The following is a 22,287-nucleotide window of genomic DNA, read 5'->3' as shown; positions in this document are numbered from 1 at the left end:
GACAGGGAGTGAGTGTGACAGGGAGTGAGTGTGGGACAGGAGTGTCTGTGACAGGGAGTGAGTGAGGTAAGAGTGACAGTGACAGAGAGTGAGTGTGACAGGGAGTGAGTGTGGGACAAAGAGTGATTGTGACAGAGAGTGAGTGTGAGGCAGGAGCGATTGTGACGGAATGACTGTGAGGCAGGAGTGAGTGTGACAGGGAGTGAGTGTGACAGGGAGTGAGTGTGAGGCAGAGTGAGTGTGACAGGGAGTGAGTGTGACAGGGAGTGAGTGTGAGGCAGAGTGAGTATGACAGGGAGTGAGTGTGAGGCAGGGGTGAGTGTGACAGGGAGTGAGTGTGAGGCAGGAGTGAGTGTGAGGCAGGAGTGAGTGTGACAGGGAGTGAGTGTGACAGGGAGTGAGTGTGAGGCAGAGTGAGTGTGAGGCAGAGTGAGTGTGACAGGGAGTGAGTGTGAGGCAGGAGTGAGTGTGACAGGGAGTGAGTGTGAGGCAGAGTGAGTGTGACAGGGAGTGAGTGTGAGGCAGGAGTGAGTGTGAGGCAGGAGTGAGTGTGACAGGGAGTGAGTGTGACAGGGAGTGAGTGTGAGGCAGAATGAGTGTGATGCAGAGTGATTGTGACAGGGTGTGAGTGTGACAGGGAGTGAGTGTGAGGCAGAGTGAGTGTGACAGGGACTGAGTGTGAGACAGAGTGAGTGTGAGGCAGAGTGAGTGTGACAGGGAGTGAGTGTGAGGCAGAGTGAGTGTGACAGGGAGTGAGTGTGAGGCAGAGTGAGTGTGAGGCAGAGTGAGTGTGACAGGGAGTGAGTGTGAGGCAGAGTGAGTGTGAGGCAGAGTGAGTGTGACAGGGAGTGTGTGAGGCAGAGTGAGTGTGACAGGGAGTGAGTGTGAGGCAGAGTGAGTGTGACAGGGAGTGAGTGTGACAGGGAGTGTGTGTGAGGCAGGAGTGACTGTGACAGGGAGTGAGTGTGTGACAGAGTGACTGTGACAGGGTGTGAGTAAGTGTGTGAGTGACAGAGAGTGTGTGTGACAGGGAGTGTGTGTGAGGCAGGAGTGACTGTGACAGGGAGAGTGTGAGGCAGAGTGAGTGTGACAGGGAGTGAGTGTGACAGGGAGTTTGTGTGAGGCATGAGTGACTGTGACAGGGAGTGACTGTGACAGGGAGTGTGTGTGAGGCAGGAATGACTGTGACAGGAAGTGAGTGTGAGGCAGAGTGAGTGTGACAGGGAGTGAGTGTGACAGGGAGCGTGTGTGAGGCAGGAGTGACTGTGACAGGGAGTGACTGTGACAGGGAGTGACTGTGACAGGGAGTGAGTGTGACAGGGAGTGTGTGTGAGGCAGGAGTGACTGTGACAGGGAGTGAGTGTGACAGGGAGTGTGTGTGACAGGGAGTGAGTGTGACAGGGAGTGAGTGTGACAGGGAGTGTGTGTGACAGGGAGTGAGTGTGACAGGGAGTTTGTGTGAGGCATGAGTGACTTTGACAGGGAGTGACTGTGACAGGGAGTGTGTGTGAGGCAGGACTGACTGTGACAGGGAGTGAGTGTGAGGCAGAGTGATTGTGACAGGGAGTCATTTGACAGGGAGTGTGTGTGAGGCAGGAGTGACTGTGACAGGGAGTGAGTGTGACAGGGAGTGTGTGTGACAGGGAGTGAGTGTGACAGGGAGCGAGTGTGACAGGGAGTGTGTGTGACAGGGAGTGAGTGTGACAGGGAGTTTGTGTGAGGCATGAGTGACTGTGACAGGGAGTGACTGTGACAGGGAGTGTGTGTGAGGCAGGAGTGACTGTGACAGGGAGTGACTGTGAGGCAGAATGAGTGTGACAGGGAGTCAGTGTGACAGGGAGTGTGTGTGAGGCAGGAGTGACTGTGACAGGGAGTGAGTGTGACAGGGAGTGTGTGTGAGGCAGGAGTGACTGTGACAGGGAGTGAGTGTGACAGGGAGTGAGTGTGAGGCAGAATGAGTGTGACAGGGAGTCAGTGTGACAGGGAGTGTGTGTGAGGCAGGAGTGACTGTGACAGGGAGTGAGTGTGACAGGGAGTGTGTGTGAGGCAGGAGTGACTGTGACAGGGAGTGACTGTGACAGGGAGTGAGTGTGACAGGGAGTGTGTGTGACAGGGAGTGTGTGTGAGGCAGGAGTGACTGTGACAGGGAGTGAGTGTGACAGGGAGTGTGTGTGAGGCAGGAGTGACTGTGACAGGGAGTGAGTGTGACAGGGAGTGAGTGTGGGACAGAGAGTGATTGTGACAGGGAGTGACTGTGACAGGGAGTGTGTGTGAGGCAGGAGTGACTGTGACAGGGAGTGAGTGTGACAGGGAGTGAGTGTGGGACAGAGAGTGATTGTGACAGGGAGTGACTGTGATAGGGAGTGTGTGTGAGGCAGGAGTGACTGTGACAGGGAGTGTGTGTGACAGGGAGTGAGTGTGACAGGAAGTGAGTGTGAGGAATGAGTGACTGTGACAGGGAGTGAGTGTGAGGCATGAGTGAGTGTGACAGGGAGTGAATGTGAGGCAAGAGTGACTGTGACAGGGAGTGAGTGTGAGGCAAGAGTGACTGTGACAGAGTGAGTGTGAGGCAGGAGTGATTGTGATGGAATGACTGTGAGGCAGGAGTGAGTGTGACAGGGAGTGAGTGTGGGACAGGAGTGACTGTAACAGGGAGTGAGTGTGAGGCAGGAGTGATTGTGACGGAATGACTGTGAGGCAGGAGTGACTATGACAGGGAGTGTTGTGATAAGCAGTGAGTGAAGCAGGAGTGACTGTGACAGGAGTGAGTGTGAGGCAAAAGTGACTGTGACGGGGAGTGAGTGTGACAGGGAGTGAGTGTGGGACAGGAGTGACTGTGACAGGGAGTGAGTGTGACAGGGAGTGAGTGTGACAGGGAGTGAGTGTGGGACAGGAGTGACTGTGACAGGGAGTGAGTATGAGGCATGAGGGACTGTAACAGGGAGTGAGTGTGGGACAGGAGTGAGTGTGACAGGGAGTGAGTGTGACAGGGAGTGAGTGTGGGACAGAGAGTGAGTGTGACAGGGACTGAGTATGAGGCTTGAGGGACTGTAACAGAGAGTGAGTGTGAGGCAGGAGTGACTGTGACAGGGAGTGAGTGAGTGACAGAGAGTGTGACAGTGAGTGAGTGTGAGGCATGAGTGACTGTGACAGGGAGTGAGTGTGAGGCAGGAGTGACTGTGACAGGGAGTGAGTGTGAGGCAGGAGTGACTGTGACAGGGAGTGAGTGTGACAGGGAGTGTGTGTGAGGCAGGAGTGACTGTGACAGGGAGTGAGTGTGACAGGGAGTGAGTGTGGGACAGGAGTGTCTGTGACAGGGAGTGAGTGAGGTAAGAGTGCCAGTGACAGAGAGTGAGTGTGACAGGGAGTGAGTGTGGGACAGAGAGTGATTGTGACAGAGAGTGAGTGTGAGGCAGGAGCGATTGTGACGGAATGACTGTGAGGCAGGAGTGAGTGTGACAGGGAGTGAGTGTGACAGGGAGTGAGTGTGGGACAGGAGTGAGTGACAGGGAGTGAGTGTGACAGGGAGTGAGTGTGAGGCAGAGTGAGTGTGACAGGGAGTGAGTGTGAGGCAGAGTGAGTGTGACAGGGAGTGAGTGTGAGGCAGGAGTGAGTGTGACAGGGAGTGAGTGTGACAGGGAGTGAGTGTGAGGCAGAGTGAGTGTGACAGGGAGTGAGTGTGAGGCAGGGGTGAGTGTTACAGGGAGTGAGTGTGAGGCAGAGTGAGTGTGACAGGGAGTGAGTGTGAGGCAGGAGTGAGTGTGAGGCAGGAGTGAGTGTGAGGCAGGAGTGAGTGTGACAGGGAGTGAGTGTGACAGGGAGTGAGTGTGAGGCAGAGTGAGTGTGAGGCAGAGTGAGTGTGACAGGGAGTGAGTGTGAGGCAGGAGTGAGTGTGACAGGGAATGAGTGTGAGGCAGAGTGAGTGTGACAGGGAGTGAGTGTGACAGGGAGCGAGTGTGAGGCAGAGTGAGTGTGAGGCAGAGTGATTGTGACAGGGAGTGAGTGTGACAGGGTTGAGGCAGAGTGAGTGTGACAGGGACTGAGTGTGAGGCAGAGTGAGTGTGAGGCAGAGTGAGTGTGACAGGGAGTGAGTGTGAGGCAGAGTGAGTGTGACATGGAGTGAGTGTGAGGCAGAGTGAGTGTGAGGCAGAGTGAGTGTGACAGGGAGTGAGTGTGAGGCAGAGTGAGTGTGAGGCAGAGTGAGTGTGACAGGGAGTGAGTGTGAGGCAGAGTGAGTGTGACAGGGAGTGAGTGTTACAGGGAGTGAATGTGAGGCAGAGTGAGTGTGAGGCAGGAGTGAGTGTGACGGGGAGTGAGTGTTACAGGGAGTGAATGTGAGGCAGAGTGAGTGTGAGGCAGGAGTGAGTGTGACGGGGAGTGAGTGTGAGGCAGAGTGAGTGAGTGATAGTGAGTAACAGTGAGGCTGGAATGACAAGGGGCGTGTTCTCTTCAATTTGATTGACAGTTCTTCTCCACCTCTCCCTGAGGCTGGCCCGCCTCAGAGCCCTGTGATTGGCCGGGCCTTGTGACGGTCGCGCCGCCTGATTGGTGAGCGCGGTTGTCAATCAGTGCTCAGTGCTCCGTGCGGGGGGAGGGGTTGCTGGGCCGGGCCCGCTGGAGACAGAGGGAAGGAGGGAGGGAGGGAGTGAGTCTGTCAGCATGGCCGCCGAAGCCCCGGGCGGCCTGGCCACCCTGCCCCGGGGCTGGGAGATGAAGCGGGACCCGCACAGCGGCTGGCCCTATTACATCGACCACAACACGGGCACCACCACCTGGGACGACCCGAGGCTTCGGAGCGGCCTCCACAAGCAGGTGAGAGCGGGGCCTGGGGAGTGTCAGGGCCGGGGAGCGGGGCTGAGCTGCGCCGGGCCCGGGCTGCAGGAGCTGGGCCCTGGGCCCTGGGCCCTGACCGCATTAAAGGAGAGGGACAGACCCGCAGGGCGCATGCTCACCACTGCAAATTTGTCGGCTCAATTTTATTACAACTTAAAGGCAATGTCTCCCCCCATTCCCTCCCTCCCCCCCCCCCCCCCCCCCCCCAATCCCACTGACACTGGGCACCTCCCCCCCCCCCAATCCCACTGACACTGGGCACCTCCCCCACCCCCATTTCCCATTGACACTGGGCACCTCCCCCACCCCCATTTCCCATTGACACTGGGCACCTCCCCCCACCCCCATTTCCCATTGACACTGGGCACCTCCCCCACCCCCATTTCCCATTGACACTGGGCACCTCCCCCACCCCCATTTCCCATTGACACTGGGCACCTCCCCCCACCCCCATTTCCCATTGACACTGGGCACCTCCCCCACCCCCATTTCCCATTGACACTGGGCACCTCCCCCACCCCCATTTCCCATTGACACTGGGCACCTCCCCCACCCCCATTTCCCATTGACACTGGGCACCTCCCCCCACCCCCATTTCCCATTGACACTGGGCACCTCCCCCACCCCCATTTCCCATTGACACTGGGCACCTCCCCCCACCCCCAATCCCACTGACACTGGGCACCTCCCCCCCCCCCAATCCCACTGACACTGGGCACCTCCCCCACCCCCATTTCCCATTGACACTGGGCACCTCCCCCACCCCCATTTCCCATTGACACTGGGCACCTCCCCCCACCCCCATTTCCCATTGACACTGGGCACCTCCCCCACCCCCATTTCCCATTGACACTGGGCACCTCCCCCACCCCCATTTCCCATTGACACTGGGCACCTCCCCCACCCCCATTTCCCATTGACACTGGGCACCTCCCCCCACCCCCATTTCCCATTGACACTGGGCACCTCCCCCACCCCCATTTCCCATTGACACTGGGCAACTCCCCCCACCCCCAATCCCACTGACACTGGGCACCCACCCCCATTTCCCACTGACACTGGGCACCTCCCCCACCCCCATTTCCCATTGACACTGGGCAACTCCCCCCACCCCCAATCCCACTGACACTGGGCACCCACCCCCATTTCCCACTGACACTGGGCACCTCCCCCACCCCCATTTCCCATTGACACTGGGCACCTCCCCCACCCCCATTTCCCATTGACACTGGGCAACTCCCCCCACCCCCAATCCCACTGACACTGGGCACCCACCCCCATTTCCCACTGACACTGGGCACCTCCCCCACCCCCATTTCCCATTGACACTGGGCAACTCCCCCCACCCCCAATCCCACTGACACTGGGCACCCACCCCCATTTCCCACTGACACTGGGCACCTCCCCCACCCCCATTTCCCATTGACACTGGGCACCTCCCCCCACCCCCATTTCCCATTGACACCGGGCACCTCCCCCCACCCCCATTTCCCATTGACACTGGGCACCTCCCCCCACCCCCAATCCCACTGACACTGGGCACCTCCCCCACCCCCCAATCCCACTGACACTGGGCACCCCCCCCACCCCCATTTCCCATTGACACTGGGCACCCCCCCCCCCACCCCCATTTCCCACTGACACTGGGCACCCCCAAGTGCCATTGACGCTGGCACATGCACCCCCAACACCCCCACCCCCCATGCCATTGACACAGGGCACCCCAAATTCCCCCCAGTCCCATTGACACTAGCCCCCCCCAAGCCCCTGATGCCATGGACAGTGGGCGCAGCCACCCACTGCAGTTGATGGCGGGCACACCCCCTACCCCCTACAGTGGCTGAACCAAGTATCCAAGTACTCGGCTCTGCAACCGTAGGTGCCAAAGTGATATTCAGCCTTGGGAGGCACTGCGTTCCAGTGGATCCTTCCCCCAGTCACCCCAGACTATTCGGCTATGGGAGGCACTGCACCTCAACAGATCCCTCCCCTCTGCATCCCCAAGCTATTCGGCTATAGGAGGCACTGCATTCCAGAGGATACTTTTTCCACTCACCCCCCCCCCCCCCCACCCCCCCTAAACCATGGGAGGCACTTCATTCTGGTTGATCTATTTCCCCCATGATTCCTCCATACCTTGATGCAGTGCTGCTCCAAGATGATACTTGGAGCTGTTTGATTTGTATTTCTTTGAGTAGAGATGATTGGGAGGTAACCCAGTTGAGATCTTTGAAATGTTAAAAGGTTTGGAGAGGGGAGGTAACAAGGGAACCCAGATCCAGGTAATTGCATCTTAAAAGGAGCAATGGGCGACTGTGAAATCGGGATATACTTTTTTTCTCACACACAATGGAATACTTAAATTCACCTCCCTTCCAGAAGACTGGCTGCTGGGACAGTTGGAGCATTCGAGACTGGAATCGATAGATTTGACTCGGAGGGTAGACGGTTAAAGATGTAGATTAGAATGAATGGCTGGGGCGGGCTTGGACAACTGATCTACTCCTGAGCCGGTGTCATAGTGACAGTCATGTCGGTCATGTCTTTTGTGGGGACGGGGCATCCAAGTTCTCCCATGAACCCACCAGAGTCGATATAATCTGGCCCCAAAAGCTGTGCAATCCTTCTCTTTGCAAACGCCTCGAGAATTGGAAACTTGGTGTTGCAAACGTGTGCCTTGGCGCCCTTACACTTTCTGTTTCAGGAGCAGGAGGAAGTGACAGCAAAAAGCCCTGGTTACAGTCAGAATAATTATGACTGAGATTAACAAACAAAGCTATTTTATGTTGTGCCTTTGTGCATTTACTTTATACTGAAGAGCGTCTTCGGTTTTGTTCAGAGGGTTTATTGCGGGGTGCTTCATTATTCGGACTGCCTGTTTGCTCCTGTTTTCAAACTCCACGAGGCAATTCTGAGCTTCCCTTCACCACACGATGACAGTCTCTCAAGCAGTACAAGTTCAGCCCATGTCACTGCATGAGCACAGCTTTCCATCATCAGTTGACTGCATGGATAGATAGATATTTCCAAACTCTTTGTCTTCCTGTTCTTTTGAGAGCAGCATGAACCGAAGGCTGCACAAGGGCACACGTTTTTCTGCAGCGAGTGGTTAGGATCTGGAATGTGCTGCCTGAGAGTGGTGGTGGAGACAGGTTCAACCGTGGTCCTCAAAAGGGAGTTATCCAAAGAGTAAAGGTTTGCAGGGAGACGGGGACAAGGGGCTGAGTGACCTCCACTTGTACTGTAACCATTCTCTGATTGTAATCTATGAATGAACACTTCAATGAGTTTAATTTGGAATTTTTTTTTTTAAATTGGTCATTTTATTGCTTTCGACATCATTTGACTGCTTTTTGATTTCTTCAAAGGTTGTACTTTGCACACTTTACTTCAAAATCTTTTCTTCCCCTTTCCTCCTGTTTTCCAGGAAATGCCTTATCCGGGATATGCCTCCAATTACTGGTATCCCACCGGACCCCAGACTCCATATCCGAGTAACTATTCTCAAATGATGGACCATCAAATGCCTCCACAAGTAAGAATCTATTTTTCCCCTTTTTATTTCCCCAGCAGGTTTAAACACAGCAAGTGATTGAGTCTCGATTCCAGTCGAGGAGTTCGGATGGTTTATGTAGAATATTGTGGGGAGGCTGGGAAGTAATCAGGCCTTGAATCTAGGGCATAACTTACCCCAGTCCAACCATGATCTGACAGAAGCATTGGATCAGGTTTTACCAGAGTGGGGCCTGTGACTGTGTGCCCTGTTAGTTAGACTTGCCTTCACATTTGAGCTCAGATTGCTTTCTGCTGTAACTTGCTGGAAGTGCCAGCATGGTGGGAGCAGCAGGGTAACTGGGACCTTGGTGAATAACAGGACCAACACTCTAAATCCTTAAGCAATGAGATTTCAAGGCTGAGGAAGAAACAATAGAGAAGGGAATCAGGTGAACTTGACTCAAATCAGGTACAGAAATAGAGGGAAAGAGAGTTTGGATTAAGGGACAGAGAAAGTAAGCAATTATTCAATAGGAATTCAAAATCTCTAGCAACATTTTGCTACCTGCAGGAATAAGATTCCACGGTTTAAATTGTTCCTGTTCTGGGTCCGAGAGGTTGAGTGACAATGCAGGAATATCAAAGAGCTAATGAGTGCAGGCCCTGACTATCTGCAAGCAGCTTATTTGGCAATTAACGTGAAAATCTAGTTATTTCTCGAAGCCATGGGAGACTGAGGGCGAGCAGCTGGTGACAGTTCTGCAGGGTGTCTCCTCGCTGATGAGTGTCTGGACACGTTACACATCAATAATAATGAGGGCATTAAACTCGCCGTGTGGCAGGAAACTCTGGCCCAATGCCATCAGAAGCTGCCTCAATCGATGTAACCTGGCCTGCCAGTTGCATCCCTCTCCACTGCCGCTCCGACTAACCCTCGGCGTTGGTGCCATCCGTTGGATTCGGAAAAAAATTGGTGTGTCCTGTGATCACTTGCAGATCTTAAACCAGCCTGCTATTGTTTGAATTTCTTTAACTCCTTCTTTCTGCATCACCGCCTCTCGATCCTTCACTCTCTGGGGGGCTCATTCTAAGCTGACGCACCCCCCCCACCCCACACTCAGCCAGGCCCTGGTTCAATGTCCACTTTCCACCCCACCTGATCAACTTCCATGGAGAGCAATGTTGGAGGGGAGTGGGGTTGGTGGCATGCAGGGTAGAACACCTCCCTGCCCAGGTGAGGTTACAAGCACCTCCTCCCTCTCGCTCACGCCCCCTCTCGCATGCTCTCTGTTCTATGTAGGAGACTATGTGATCAAATGTATGGTGGTCAATGAATTTCCAATCCTGTTTGGGCCAGTGACTAGGTTAGTACGCAGGTACAGCAGGTCATCAGGAAAGCTCATAGAATGTTATCATTTATTGTGAGGGGAACTGATTACAAATGTTGGGAGGTTATACTTCAGTTGTACAGGGCATTGGTGAGACCACATCTGGAGTACTGTGTACAGTATTGGTCTCCTTATTTAAGGAAAGATGTAAATGCATTAGAAGCAGTTCAGAGAAGGTTCACTAGACTAATACCAGGAATGGGCAGGTTGTCTTATGGGGGAAAGGTTGGACAGGTTAGGCTTGTATCCACTGGAGTTTAGAAGAGTAAGAGGTGATGTAATTGAAACCTTTAAGATCCTGAGAGCTTTTGACAAGGTGGATGTGGAGAGGATGTTTCCTCTTGTGGGAGAATCTAGAACTAGGGGTTTAAAAATAAGGGGTCACCCATTTAAGACAGAGATGAGGATTTTTCTCTTCGAGGGTTGAGTGTCTTTGGAACTCTCTTCCTGAAGAGGTGGTGGAAGCAGAGTCTTTGAATATTTTAAAGGCAGAGCAAGATAGATTCTTGATAAACCAAGGGGTGAAAGGTTATCGGGGGGAGGCAGGAATGTGGGGTTGAAGTTACAATCATGTCAGCCATGATCTTATTGAATGGGGGAGCAGGCTCGAGGGGCTGAGTGGCCTACTCCTGTTCCAAATTCATAAGTTCGTAAGGTTCCAATGCCTTTGTTTCAGTGCAAGTTCAGTTCCACAAAGATTCTTCCTCTGTCACGAGAACATTCAAATCTTTACTGTGGACAAATGTTTGATGTCCAGTTCTGAAGCATGCACCATGACAGAGCTGAAGCTCCACCTTGAACAGTTTTCAGATCAGTGACAGCCATTGATGAAGACCTCCAAAGAGCTGAGAGCAAATCAGAATTGGGCACTTTTTTTGTTGGAGTCTGTTTGGAAATTGGCCTCCTCCTGTCATGACTTATTCGTGTTGGCTGTAATGCATATTCAGCCGGTTCGATCTTCAATGTATGGAGCTGAGTCACTGAGTTGAATATTGCATCGTTTTCCCCATCTCCCCCCTCGAACAGATTAGTGAACTGAGACACCACGCGGGTGGACAGTGGAGACTGAAAAGAGAGTGAACGTGATCTAGGTGCCAACTTGGTGCCTTTCTATCCCCTTGTTTTATGGCTCAGCTTGCATCTCAGTGAGCTACACCACAAGTGCCAACCTGTGCTCTGCATGGATCCTGACTCACAGCCCAGACAGTACAGTTGCGACATGTGAGAGCAGAGGGGAGAAAATGTACTGGCATTTTCTTGTTCCAGCAGTTTCCCTGTCAGATCTTCAATGCCTTGTGGCTTTGAATTGTTTTGCGTGTGTCTGCTTGGAGAATGATCTCGAGACTGGCAGAGAGCCATCCTGGGCAGTGCTGAGGCTTTGGAGAGCCTGCAATGTGAACTAGATTATTGGGTGCGAACTCAGTGACAAGGATCTGCAATTGGGCTGAGCCAGGAGGAGCTGCTGACTAACTCGACCTTCACTGTGGGGTTGATGAATCATCTCAAGATAAATTGACCAGCAGTCATGAATCAGTTCCCATGACATTGCTTGGCAGTCTCCACCCAAAGTATATCTTCACCAAATCATATTTGTATGAAGAGTGCGGTTCACAGTGATAAGTCACAGCCTTCGCATGGTTTCACTAAACACAGCAGCGACATGTTAGAGTCCGCTTTCTGACTGCTGACGAATCGAACTCTCGGTGACGGTATTGGTCAGTTTGCTGATCAGGGATACTTCCTGAGCGGTATTGAAGTCTGCAGTCTTTGACATGCACCTGGACCAAGGGGACAAATTATTGCTCGCTTACTTTGCATTCTAAGCACTGTCCTTTTGTCCTTGCAGCCACATGCTGTCAAGTCGGACATTCATCAAGACACTCCACCATTTCCAGCCATTCCCTCAGGCTGGAGCAGACTGATTGCAACCTCGGCACCCTCTGAGCTGAGCTTCTTACCCCCTGTCTTCTCCACCACCAAGACCACCTCGCTAACGTCAACCTGCCTCATCATGTCTGCCGCTCAAAGCCTTGGCTATGTCTCTCCAGACTTGACTGTCCCTGTCTTCTCCCTGGCTTGGTCTCCAACCATCCACTCTCTGTGAACATCAGCTCATTAGAAACTGCTGCTCATACCCTGTCCCCTATAGCATCCCTGTCCTCATTGACCTACACTGTTTCTCAAATGTCAAATTCTCACCTTCCTGTTTAAATCCCCATTTGACCTGGCCCCTCTAACCTTCACACCCCACCCCTCACTATCGCTCTGGCCATTTGTGCAATCAATCCCCTGCACTTTGAACTGTGGAGACCCCATGAGCCGGGGAGAAACCATTCCTATACCTCCATGTCCAGCTTTAAGGCTCTTCTTAAAATGCTGATGTTATCTTGACATCCATTTTATAATCCGATTACACCTCTGAAAAATGCTTTGGAATGATTTCCTATGTGAACTGTGACGTATAAATGTGAGTTCTTGTTATGTTTGACACCTCTGGCACTGCACTTTGGAGTACTTCAGCAAATCACCTGCATGGACAAGCCCCTCTTGGGTATATGTCCTGGCACCATCCATCCCTTTCACTGGTTGACCTTCAGATGGCCTCTGAAGCCAGATCGGGAGCAGTTGTACACCCTAGTAGCCCTGTCTGTACTGCTCTCATTCACTTTCCATTAACTCATGACTTCCCCAGTGCTCTTTCGTGGCCCCCACACTCTGTTCTTCTCTGGCATCTCTCCTCAGCTCCAATACTGGTGAACCTTCAGCACCCTCCTTCCTGCTGCTTTTCCAGCTCCCGGTCTGCTTTCAGAAACCAGCCCCTCGCCCAGCTCTTTGCCCACGCCTTCAGTTCCCTCGTCCAGCCTTTCTGATTCCCTTTCTCCCCTGCTCATTGCCCACCAGACCCTAACTCTGTGATGTCTCCCTGTCTTGTGTGAGGTTTGTGATGTTGAAAGGCAGCTTATTTTTGCTGCTGCAGCTGCAGTGACCTCACAAACGGAGCTGCTTGTATGTTCCTGCTGTTATGTCATTAAGCTGGAACTCAGCGATGCCACAGCACAGGGAGTTCAGCAGAAAGGACCTGCTCCGGGAGCCTCATGTGGTCATTGGTTTGCACGTGTAAAAAGTGGTAATTGGGGATGGTTATTTCCCTTTTCTAACCTTGAGAAGTAGAATTTTGCTGCATTGAAACTATGCTGTCAAGTGTGATTAATGATTGTACATTCCCTTGGTGACCCTCTTTATCGTTGACTCAGTGGATAATCTGTGTACGTTTCCTTGTTTCAGGGGATAGTCAATGGTGTTTTCTCTTCTGGAGGAGCTTCATCACCAGGTCGCATTCCAGGGAGCACTTGGTATCCACGCGGACCGAGTGAAAGCATATCGCCTGAGAGCATTCCGAGCGACAGCATCCAGCAGCAAGCCTACCCCCGGCATCAGCAGCAGCACCCCCCCCAGCATCAGCAAGCCTACCCCCAGCACCCCCAGAATCAGCGGGCCTACCCCCATCACCCCCAGCATCAGCAGGCCCCTCACCCCACTCAGCAAGCCAGCTTGCCCAGGCCTCCGAGCAATGGGCATGCTTCCTCGCCACAGTGGGCCCATTCTCAGACTGGGCCACCCTCCCAGGCAATGGCGTCAAGGGCACAGACACCAGCTCACACAGCCTATCCAGCTCAAGGACAGCGGGTAAGTGTTGGCCATTGAGGATGCGTAAAGTCTGACCTGGGGGATGCGTGTGTAAAATTCGACGTGCTTTAATGAGAGCAGCTGAGACATCGGTTAATGAACTGCAAGGTAAATTGCGTCCAGTTCTGGGGGCCAGACTTGAGGGAGGATATGAAGGCACCAGCGAGAGTGCAGAAAAGATTCACGAGAATGGTTCCGGGGATGAGGAACTGCAGCTATGTAGATAGATTGGAGAAGTTGGGACTGTTCTCCTTGGAGAAGAGAAGGCTGAGAGATTTGAGAGGTGTTCAAAATCATGACAGCGTAGGTAGGGAGAAACTGTTCTTATTGTGGAAGGATCGAGAACGAGAGGGCACAGCTTTAAGGTAATTGGCAAATGAAGCAAAAGCAATAGGAGGAAAAAATGTTTTTGTGTAGTGAATGGTGAAGGTCTGGAATGTATGCCTGAGAGTGTGGTGGAGGGAGGTTCAGCCGAAGCTTTCAAAAAGGAATTACTGTTACCTGAGAAGGAAGAATGGGCAGGGTTACAGGGAGAATGGCACTAAGCAAATTGCTCGTTCGGAGAGCTGGTACATACACGATGGGCCAAATGGCCTCCTGTAATGGCGCAGTAAACATTGTGGTTCTGTGAAAACACAAGGCTCACAAGCCTTTAAAAACTGAATTGAAGTGAGTCGTGTAACAACACCAACAGCAACTTGGATTTAGATAACTTTTACACAGCAAAGTGTTCCAGGTACTTAACAAGAGCAATATTGCTAACAAGCCTTTCTGATACTGAGCCAATGGGGAGTTAGCGGGTCACTTAAAGCTTGGTCTTAAGAAGCATCTTCAAGGAGGATGAAGAGGCAGAGAGGTTTAAGGGCAAATTTCAGAGCTTAGGACCTATGTAGCTGAAGACATGTCCACCAACAGTGGGGCAGTTCAAATCCTTGGGCCTGTGGTTTATTTGTGTTGTTAAGGCTCTGCTGCAGATTTCCCTTTAGATAAGAAGTTGTGTGTTTTTCACATTGAACAGGAGGTGTATGATCAACAGCCCCAGTACCCTGTGACAGCCTCACAGTACCACTTCAGAAACCCTGATTCAGCCCCACAACAGCCCATGTACCCTCCCCAGCATCAGCCTGCACCTGGCCCACAAACTCAGCCCTGGTCACCCTCGACACCAGCATCCTCTCTGCCATCGGCAGGACTGCAATCCCATGACCTCTGGGCCCAGACACGAGCAGCAAGGCTACCATCATCTGCGGAGCAGTTCCCTCATGCGATGCCAGCTTTCGGGAGCAGTGTTGTATCGGGACCAACTCCTGGGTGGCAGAGGCTTAGTCCGTCAACCTCGATGTATGAACAGAAGGTAAGAGCCACGCGCAGCCTGTACACGGTAGCAACTTCGCTCAGCAGCATGGCTTTAGATGAGCTCCTACAGTGAAGACTTGGGAAACTTGCCCTATCCCCATTAGAGGTGATTGAGGAAAATAGTTCATCATGGGTTTGCCTCTTTGAAATTTGCGAATTTGAAATGATTAAGAACAAGGCAGCAAAATTGGGGTTTCCCGGAGTTTGAAAATGCATCATCCACTCCGATGTGGGACTTTTCCAGTATGCGCGAGGTTCCTTACTTTATTTCCACAACCAGGGAGTAGTGTCAGTGTAAGGTCCTGTGCTGGGTAGGGGAAAGCAGCAAATTGGAAGACAGGAGACTTTAAATGGAATAAGAGATGGCGGCGCAGAGCCAAAGGGAGTGGTAATGGAACAAGTAAAGATACACATGATATGTCCAGAGGTGGTGTAAATGGCAGTATAGTGAGCAGCTGCTAACCCTAAACCAAAATAAAACACACACCTACAAAGAAATAGGGAACGAAATAGGAGCAGAGGTTATGCTCTGAAATTGTTGAACTCGATGTTGAGTCTGTAAAGATTAATCGTACCTAAATTCCTCGAGCTTCTTTTGAGCTTCAGTGGAACACTGTGGCAGGTCGAGGATAGGGAGGTCAGTGTGAGAGCAGGGTGGAGAATTAAAATTACAGGCAACTGGAATCTCAGAGTCACGCCTGCGACCCGAACAGAGGTGTTCCACAGAGTGGTCCCCTGATCTCTGTGATCTCTCTTGTCTTCGGTCCAATCACAGATCTGACCTTGTTTTTTGTTTTACCACCCTCTTTCCCACCGCCCCACTTCACAGATCCAACTTGCCACAGTTCTGATGAAAGGTCATTGACCTGAAACATTAACTCTCTTTCTCTCTCCACAGATGCTGCCTGGCCTGCTGAGTATTTCCAGCATTTTCTGCTTTAATTTCAGATTTCCAGCACCCACAGTATTTTGCTTTTGTATTCCATTGAGAACCTGTTTTGAGGTGGTCCCTATTCAGAGTTATACGTGTGCGTATGTGTGTGTGCGTATGTGCATATTTATGTATGTGGTGTGTTTTTGTTTTCTCTTTCTGGTGTTTCAAGGCAACGATGTCTTATTCCAGATTCCTTCTCCCCTGAACTCCCTGTCAAAAGGTGAACACAGTCTGCACACGATCTCTTTCATTTTACGGTGAAATTTCATTTTAATTTTGAATTTTAATCTTCGGGTGTGATCCAATGGTAAAATGTGAACAGGGCACTTTTCCCAGAAAAATTCTGGAACTCTGGAATACCGTGCCCAGACAGCAGGTGAGCTTGCTCTAATCCCAGGCAATAAAGGCAGAATTTGACATTTCCACATGTGATAACCCAATGGCTCTTGCTATTAATAGATGCAGCCACACAGAAGCGAACCATTTCAACGTAATCCCTGAATCCCATTTTGTGAGAAGTGAATTAGGTTTACTCAGTCACTGGGAATCAGTGGACTGCCTCTGTTTAAATGCTCCTTGTTATTTTCTAAGCAGTCATGTCTGTCTTCTAGGACCTCCCATATCCCTTGAACCACCAGGACCTTCGATCTCGCCTCAGCAACACTACCTACCTAGGGAGCGACCAGCAGTCCACAGGCTACATCCCGGCCCAGACCGCAGACCAGCTGTCAACCACGTCCCATGGGCAAAGGATTGAGTACAGTGCTCCCCCCACTGTGTACAAGAGCCGTTCAGAGAACAAGAGTGCCAGAGAGAAACCTGCGCTCCCTGCAAACAATGGGATGGAGCAGACTGAAATAGCTGCCCATCCTGGTCACGTTAAAGTGGAGCAAGTCTTGAGCAACGTGCAGCAGCTGGAGGTGGAGGTGAATTGCTTTGACGGGAAGAGGGGAGACAAGACTTACCGGCTTCTGGAGGAACTTCTAACCAAGCAGCTCCTGGAAGTGGACTCGGTGGAAACCAATGGTCAGGAACACATCCGGCTGGCTCGCAAAGAAGCTGTGCACAAGATTCAGGGGGTGCTAGAGAGACTGGAGAGTGTGGCAGGATAGAAATCCAGGGCACACAGAGGCTAGTTGGCCAGTCACTGTCGGTAATAGGAATTTTGAATAAAATTATAGCACTGGTCGTTCACCAGATAACCTGGATTGACTCACCAGGACAATGAGTTCACTGCTGCAAGTAAAACCCTGACACCACTGTGTAGAAATCAGACTTAGTACAGGTTAGGCAACTGATTTGACTGGCAAATACACTAGAAATAAACCCAGTGTGCGTGGGCAATAATCTGTACGTGAAGATGGAACCATCCAAATGAAGGGTCACTTTAAGGGTGAGCATTGTAACAAAACGTGACCAATTTCATGAATTTCTCTTTAAGGCAAATCTGTACATCTTTGTATCAACATCAGACTGATTAAAGCCTTTGTTGCATCCATTAAGTAAAATGATAATTTCACTGTGCGGTGGTGAAAGCAAGAGAGGCCATGTTCAAGGTGATTTAGCCCCATTCTAAAGACAAACCAGCAAATTGTTCTTTCTTCAGGCTGTGTTGGGTGATGCTGTTGGGGAGCTAATGGCTTTTTTTTAAGTGCGCTATATCAGTAACGTCGCTTTGCACAAAGGCAGCTGCATTGACCCCACTGAACACAAAGCCATATTCATTTTGCAGGTAACCAGCACTGTGCAGCAGAGTCTGGTTCCAGCGGATGAGTTCTGATCATTTCCGCTTCCCTCCCCTGACTCCTGGTCGAAGCTGAATACTGTTTGGAAAATTAAGTTGCAAGGATTTGTCAGTAAAGTAAGCAAGAGTGCAAAACCCTGCAAGCGCAGAGATCTCCGAGAAAGACAGCGACTGCTGGAAACACGGCAGCTCAGCTCACAGCTGTCGACAGCAGCCACGTGAAGAGCAGCAGTGCTTTAGTGGACTCCGTCCTGTTGGATAGCTGAAGGCCGATCCATTAACCTGTCTATTCTCACCCCACATACTGGCTGGCCTGTGTGGCAACAGTGCTTTCAGTTTTTGCTTTGACACTGTCCTGATCGTTCATTAATTGGAAGTTAGATTAAATAAATAATAAGCCGTATGAATGGCGGTGCAAGTGATCTGGGTTAGGTAGGTTGTCCCACGGCCAGGGGGAATAATGCGAGATGCTTACTCATCGTCCGTGGAGATGGTTAGTGTTCAGTGTTGGCTGGCATCCCTTCCTTGTACTGCTTGTTGATTGAATACAGTACAGCGAATATCAGATTGTCACAGGTATAGATCAGACCGCCCCCTGCAGCAGTGTTGCTCACTGCTTACCAATGGCTGCTTTCATATTAATTGTAAGCATGTGCTTCAGACTCAAAGTGAATTAATGAATTATTTTTCTTTTTACAAGACTTGGAGCATTAATTACTAGTGCTTCCCTGTGTCACGTTTTTCCTTGCCCTGAACCACCACCTCCAAGTTGATCTGTGGATTTGTAGGCGCTGTGTGGGGAATCCACACATTGGACAAGTCGGGCTGAGCACTTTCGCTCTTGAAGATCACAGGGTTAGTGCTGTCTGCATAAGAGGCATGTCACCTTACAGCCTGATCGGGAAGATGAGCCTAGGGCCTGTGTGTGTGTTTTTTGGCAGGAGTGGGAAGAAGTGGCCATGTATCTTGTGCTCAATTTTTTTCCCTCCCTTTGACTTCTCTAACAAGGTGAATGGGGCCGGCATTATAAAGGCCATCCTGTCAGTGGGGCACAAAATGGCAAGTTAAAATAAATCCTAAAGTGTGGTAACCTGCCATCAGAATAGAGCAAGCCATTTACTGCGCCCTTGTAGAAGACTCAGTTCCTGTTTTATTCATTTTGTTCCACTTACATTTTTTTTTCAAATTAAAAGCCTGCCCTCTGTCTGCGCTCTCCATCGACAAGATGTAGCTGCACCACCAATCGCTCCACAGGTTAGGATTCATGCTGTCTGCCCCACACAGCGACAGAGTATCATAGCTGGGCTGAGTAATCTATCTTGTAACATTCTCATTACGCTTGGGAGGGACCTTACGGAGCTGGTTGTCAGTGTACCATCCCCAGAAGCTCTCAGCTCTCACCCTTTCCTTTGATAGCTGACTAATCGGCCAGTGCTTGCTGCATCGCCCTGTTAGTGGGGAGAGGACGGAGAGTAAGCAAGGCCAGTGTACCTTTTCAGAGCCAAGTGTGTAATTTTCCATTGCCAAGACTTCATTACAGATTCTGAGCAGCTGGGCCAAGAAAGTGCTGTGCCGCTTGAACAAGAGGAGTTGAAAGCACAGAGAACTCCCGCTTCAGCGCTGCCGCCTGGCAATGGAACATGTTGGGAGTATGCAGAATGGACATAAACTGAACTCCGTCGGAAAGCCTTTAAGAAGTAGCGGGTAAAACCATAGACGACCATTAAATATTCTGAGACATGGCTCCTCCTTCCCCTGCATATCTCCCACCCAGCCCCAAACACTGGAAAACAAATAGCAGTAATTAACAAAAAAGGATGTATTTGCATGCATGGTTTCTGGATATGTTGATAGGCTCTGATCCCCACTGCCATAACATAGGGGTACTCAGTGCAGGTCATCTGTCCAGAATACATTTAGCTATAGCACCCATCTCCTCCAGAAATTCTCTGAGTGCTTTGGATTCTTTCAAGCCTGCTCCTTTCTCTCCAATATAAGCCTGTGTAGCAAACCATCCTTCTGATGACTATAATGGATAATGTGTGTGAACTTGCAGGAGCCACCATCCTACGCTTGTGAAAATGACTGTCTTCGGTTGCTTAAGGAATGGGTGATTGTTATGACTGGTTGTGGGGTGGTGTGAAATGTCTGTTGTCCTTTGGGTACACCAGGCTGTATGCGGTTTTATATATAAATAGCTATATTCTATATGCATGATGGAACATTTTATATTTTGTTAACACTTTGAAGAGCAAAGTTTAATTGGAACAGAGCATGGAGTAAAACCATATGAATCTATATGCACGCACACCCCTAATTCTGGAGCAGTGGTACAGATCTTGATTCATTCCAGCGTTCTTAAGTTTTAGCATCTGCTTCAGGAGTGCAGTCAAAATCCACAGGAGACTTTTCATCACTTAGTTTTCCTTCTCAATTTTATTGTGTAACTATCTCAGGTATATTGCTGTTCTTTGGTCAGTTAAAAAGAAATTTAAAATGGTAGTGGGTCTCACTTGTTTCGAAAGAGGTGATAATGTTTCTAAAAATTAATTTTTTGACAAGAATTATATCTTTGATATCAAAGCAACAGTGCTTCTTTGTGGAGTTGGCTGGGCTGTTTGTTAATTGTGTGCTGCTGTTCATTATCCTATTGTTGTAATGTACTCTGATGTATAAGTATTGAAGTATGGTTGTCTTCCTCTCCTTAACTCACACTGATTTGTGCAATAAACGTCTGCTTGTGTTTCATTCTGTCGTGTATGTTCATTTATGCTTTGTTGTTAAAAGTCAGTCACGTAGCAGGCACAAAGGTATCGCGCCTTCGTCAGAGGAAGAAATCTCCAGGCTGAGAACCATAGAATCTTACCACACAGTGCCTATCTGGCTCTTTGGAAAGAGCTACCCACTTAGCCCCACTGTGAGTGATGTGGAAGCAGGTGAATTGTTAGAGCACAGACGGAAGTTGTTCAGCCTAACTCTCTGAATGAGCAATGCTGAATGCCATTGCCCCACCATAACCCTGCACACTCTTCCTTAGCCGATAATGATCCAATTCCTTCTTGAAGGCCTCAATTGAACCTGCTTCACCACACTCGGGCAGCATGTTCCAGACCTTTACCACTCGCTGCATGAAAGAGTTCTTTCCTCATGTTGCCTTAGCTTCTTTTGCCAATTGCACAAGTTCTCGATCCTTCCACCAATGAGAACTTTCTCCCTGTAAATGCTGCGCAGACCCCTCATGATTTTGGACACCTCTATCAAACCTCCTCTCAACCTTCCCTTCCAGGAGAACAGTCCCAACTTCTCCAATCTACCTATGTAACTGAAGCTCCTTATCCCTGAAAGCATTCTCGTGAATTTTTTATGTGCCCCTTCCAAGGCCTCCACACCTTTCCTAAAGTGTGGAGCCCAGAACTGGACACAATCAGTGGCGGATTTACCATTAAGTAGACCTTGTGGTCGGACAGGGCCCCCCTCCCCCCCACAAACAACAGGGGACCCCAAAATGCAGGACAAGTCTGACAAATGCCTGAACTTAATAAACGTTGCCAGTCTGCGATCTGTGTTCTATCCCTGGTTTTCTCTTTTTGAAGTAGTCTAGCAAAGAATTTTGCTTCACCATTTTTTTCACTGTCTCAGCAACTAAGGAGAATCATCATTTGCCAAAGTCTGTCTGCTCACCCAATTATCCAATTGAACAAAGGCACCCTCCTCCGCACTTTGCAACAACGCCCATGATCTGTCACCAGTATGAAATAGTTCAAAATCTTGTTTTCACAGAGCCTGATTAAAAATGTGGGATTAACTGCATTAAACCCAATTGGGTGGTCAATGGTCCACCCGTGTGCTACGCCCTGCTCTTTCAGGAATTTTTAATCTGCCTAAAATCAAGGCCAGTTTTTGTTTTAAGCAATATGAGGCAACACAATGACCCTGGCAGTCAAAAACACACAAAAGGGAACTGAAGGCAAGGCAAGAAGATGAAGCTCAGCAAAAAGACAGTGTGTCATCTTATTTTAAAAAGCTCAAAGTATTGAACAGTGGACATCAAGAAGCGCGGGCGTGGTTAACATCTGAATTGTCCATCACTTGCTGAGTTGTAGAGATACCACACCAACTGCAAAAGGTGAACAAGTGGACTCCGAAGTGACAATGGGACTACAAAGTATTGGTAATTTTGTAAATGCAAGGGAACCCTGAAGATATTGCATTGAGGCCAAAACCTGTTTCATTGGGTATGATAAAATATTTCTTAATAAACCAAAAAAGCGTGGGTAATATAGAAAATTTGAGGAAAGAGTATGAGGTTGGAAAGCAATTTAAGAGCTGTTCACGAGTCCCATTTTCTGAGGATGAAGAAAAAAGTGGGACAACAGGAAAGAGAAATTGGTTGATTTTTTTCGGAAACCACTTTGGCCGTCTACTGCTACATTTGTGAATTATTCCGAGCCTCATAAGGGAAAACAAACAGTTGTCGATGGGCACTCTCAATGGAGAGATATTGGAGGAGATATTGCTGATCATGAAACTTCCAAAGCTCACATTTGTTGCAATGTATAAGTTTGCAAGAAGGTGTGAATTATCTGGAAGAGTTGATTCTGAGTTATTGGGTCAGTTTAAAAAGGAGTGTGATGGGAGGAAAGTGCTGAGATGCGTTGGTGCCACTGTCAAGCTGCTGCCTTTGGGACTACCTCGAAGTGGACGTGATGAAACATCATTGTTGAATCGAAAAGGTCATTTTTGAACCTGCCTCAAATATCTTAGTGAATTTGATGACTTTCTCAAACAGCATTTGAAAAATCGTCAGTATTGTGGCTCAGGGAAGACCGGCATTTTAATGCACCAAACCT

General features: G+C 50.0%; 1 protein-coding gene across 1 annotated transcript; it reads left to right on the top strand.

The window, feature by feature from the left end:
* The first annotated feature begins 4,608 nt into the window (after positions 1–4,608).
* LOC121289878 (BAG family molecular chaperone regulator 4-like) lies at positions 4,609–20,185 on the top strand. Its single transcript, XM_041209812.1, has 5 exons — positions 4,609–4,812; positions 8,261–8,368; positions 13,002–13,403; positions 14,422–14,757; positions 16,305–20,185. Exons 1-5 carry the CDS (start codon positions 4,660–4,662, stop codon positions 16,803–16,805), a joined length of 1,500 nt encoding a protein of 499 aa, XP_041065746.1. The 5' UTR covers positions 4,609–4,659; the 3' UTR covers positions 16,806–20,185.
* Positions 20,186–22,287: the final 2,102 nt, after the last annotated feature.

Source organism: Carcharodon carcharias, chromosome 17 (assembly GCF_017639515.1).
Source record: "Carcharodon carcharias isolate sCarCar2 chromosome 17, sCarCar2.pri, whole genome shotgun sequence".
In the NCBI taxonomy this organism is placed as follows: Eukaryota; Metazoa; Chordata; class Chondrichthyes; order Lamniformes; family Lamnidae; genus Carcharodon; species Carcharodon carcharias.
Note: the sequence above shows the minus strand (reverse complement) of the source record. Positions and strands in the feature narration are given on the sequence as shown.

What these genes read in the sequence shown, in the direction of transcription:
- LOC121289878 (XM_041209812.1), top strand. Translation starts at nt 4,660, where the DNA reads ATGGCCGCCGAAGCCCCGGGCGGCCTGGCCACCCTGCCCCGGGGCTGG. An exon ending in GGAGCGGCCTCCACAAGCAG is followed by an intron (nt 4,813 to 8,260) that starts GTGAGAGCGGGG and finishes CCTGTTTTCCAG; the next exon opens with GAAATGCCTTATCCGGGATA. An exon ending in CCTCGATGTATGAACAGAAG is followed by an intron (nt 14,758 to 16,304) that starts GTAAGAGCCACG and finishes TCTGTCTTCTAG; the next exon opens with GACCTCCCATATCCCTTGAA.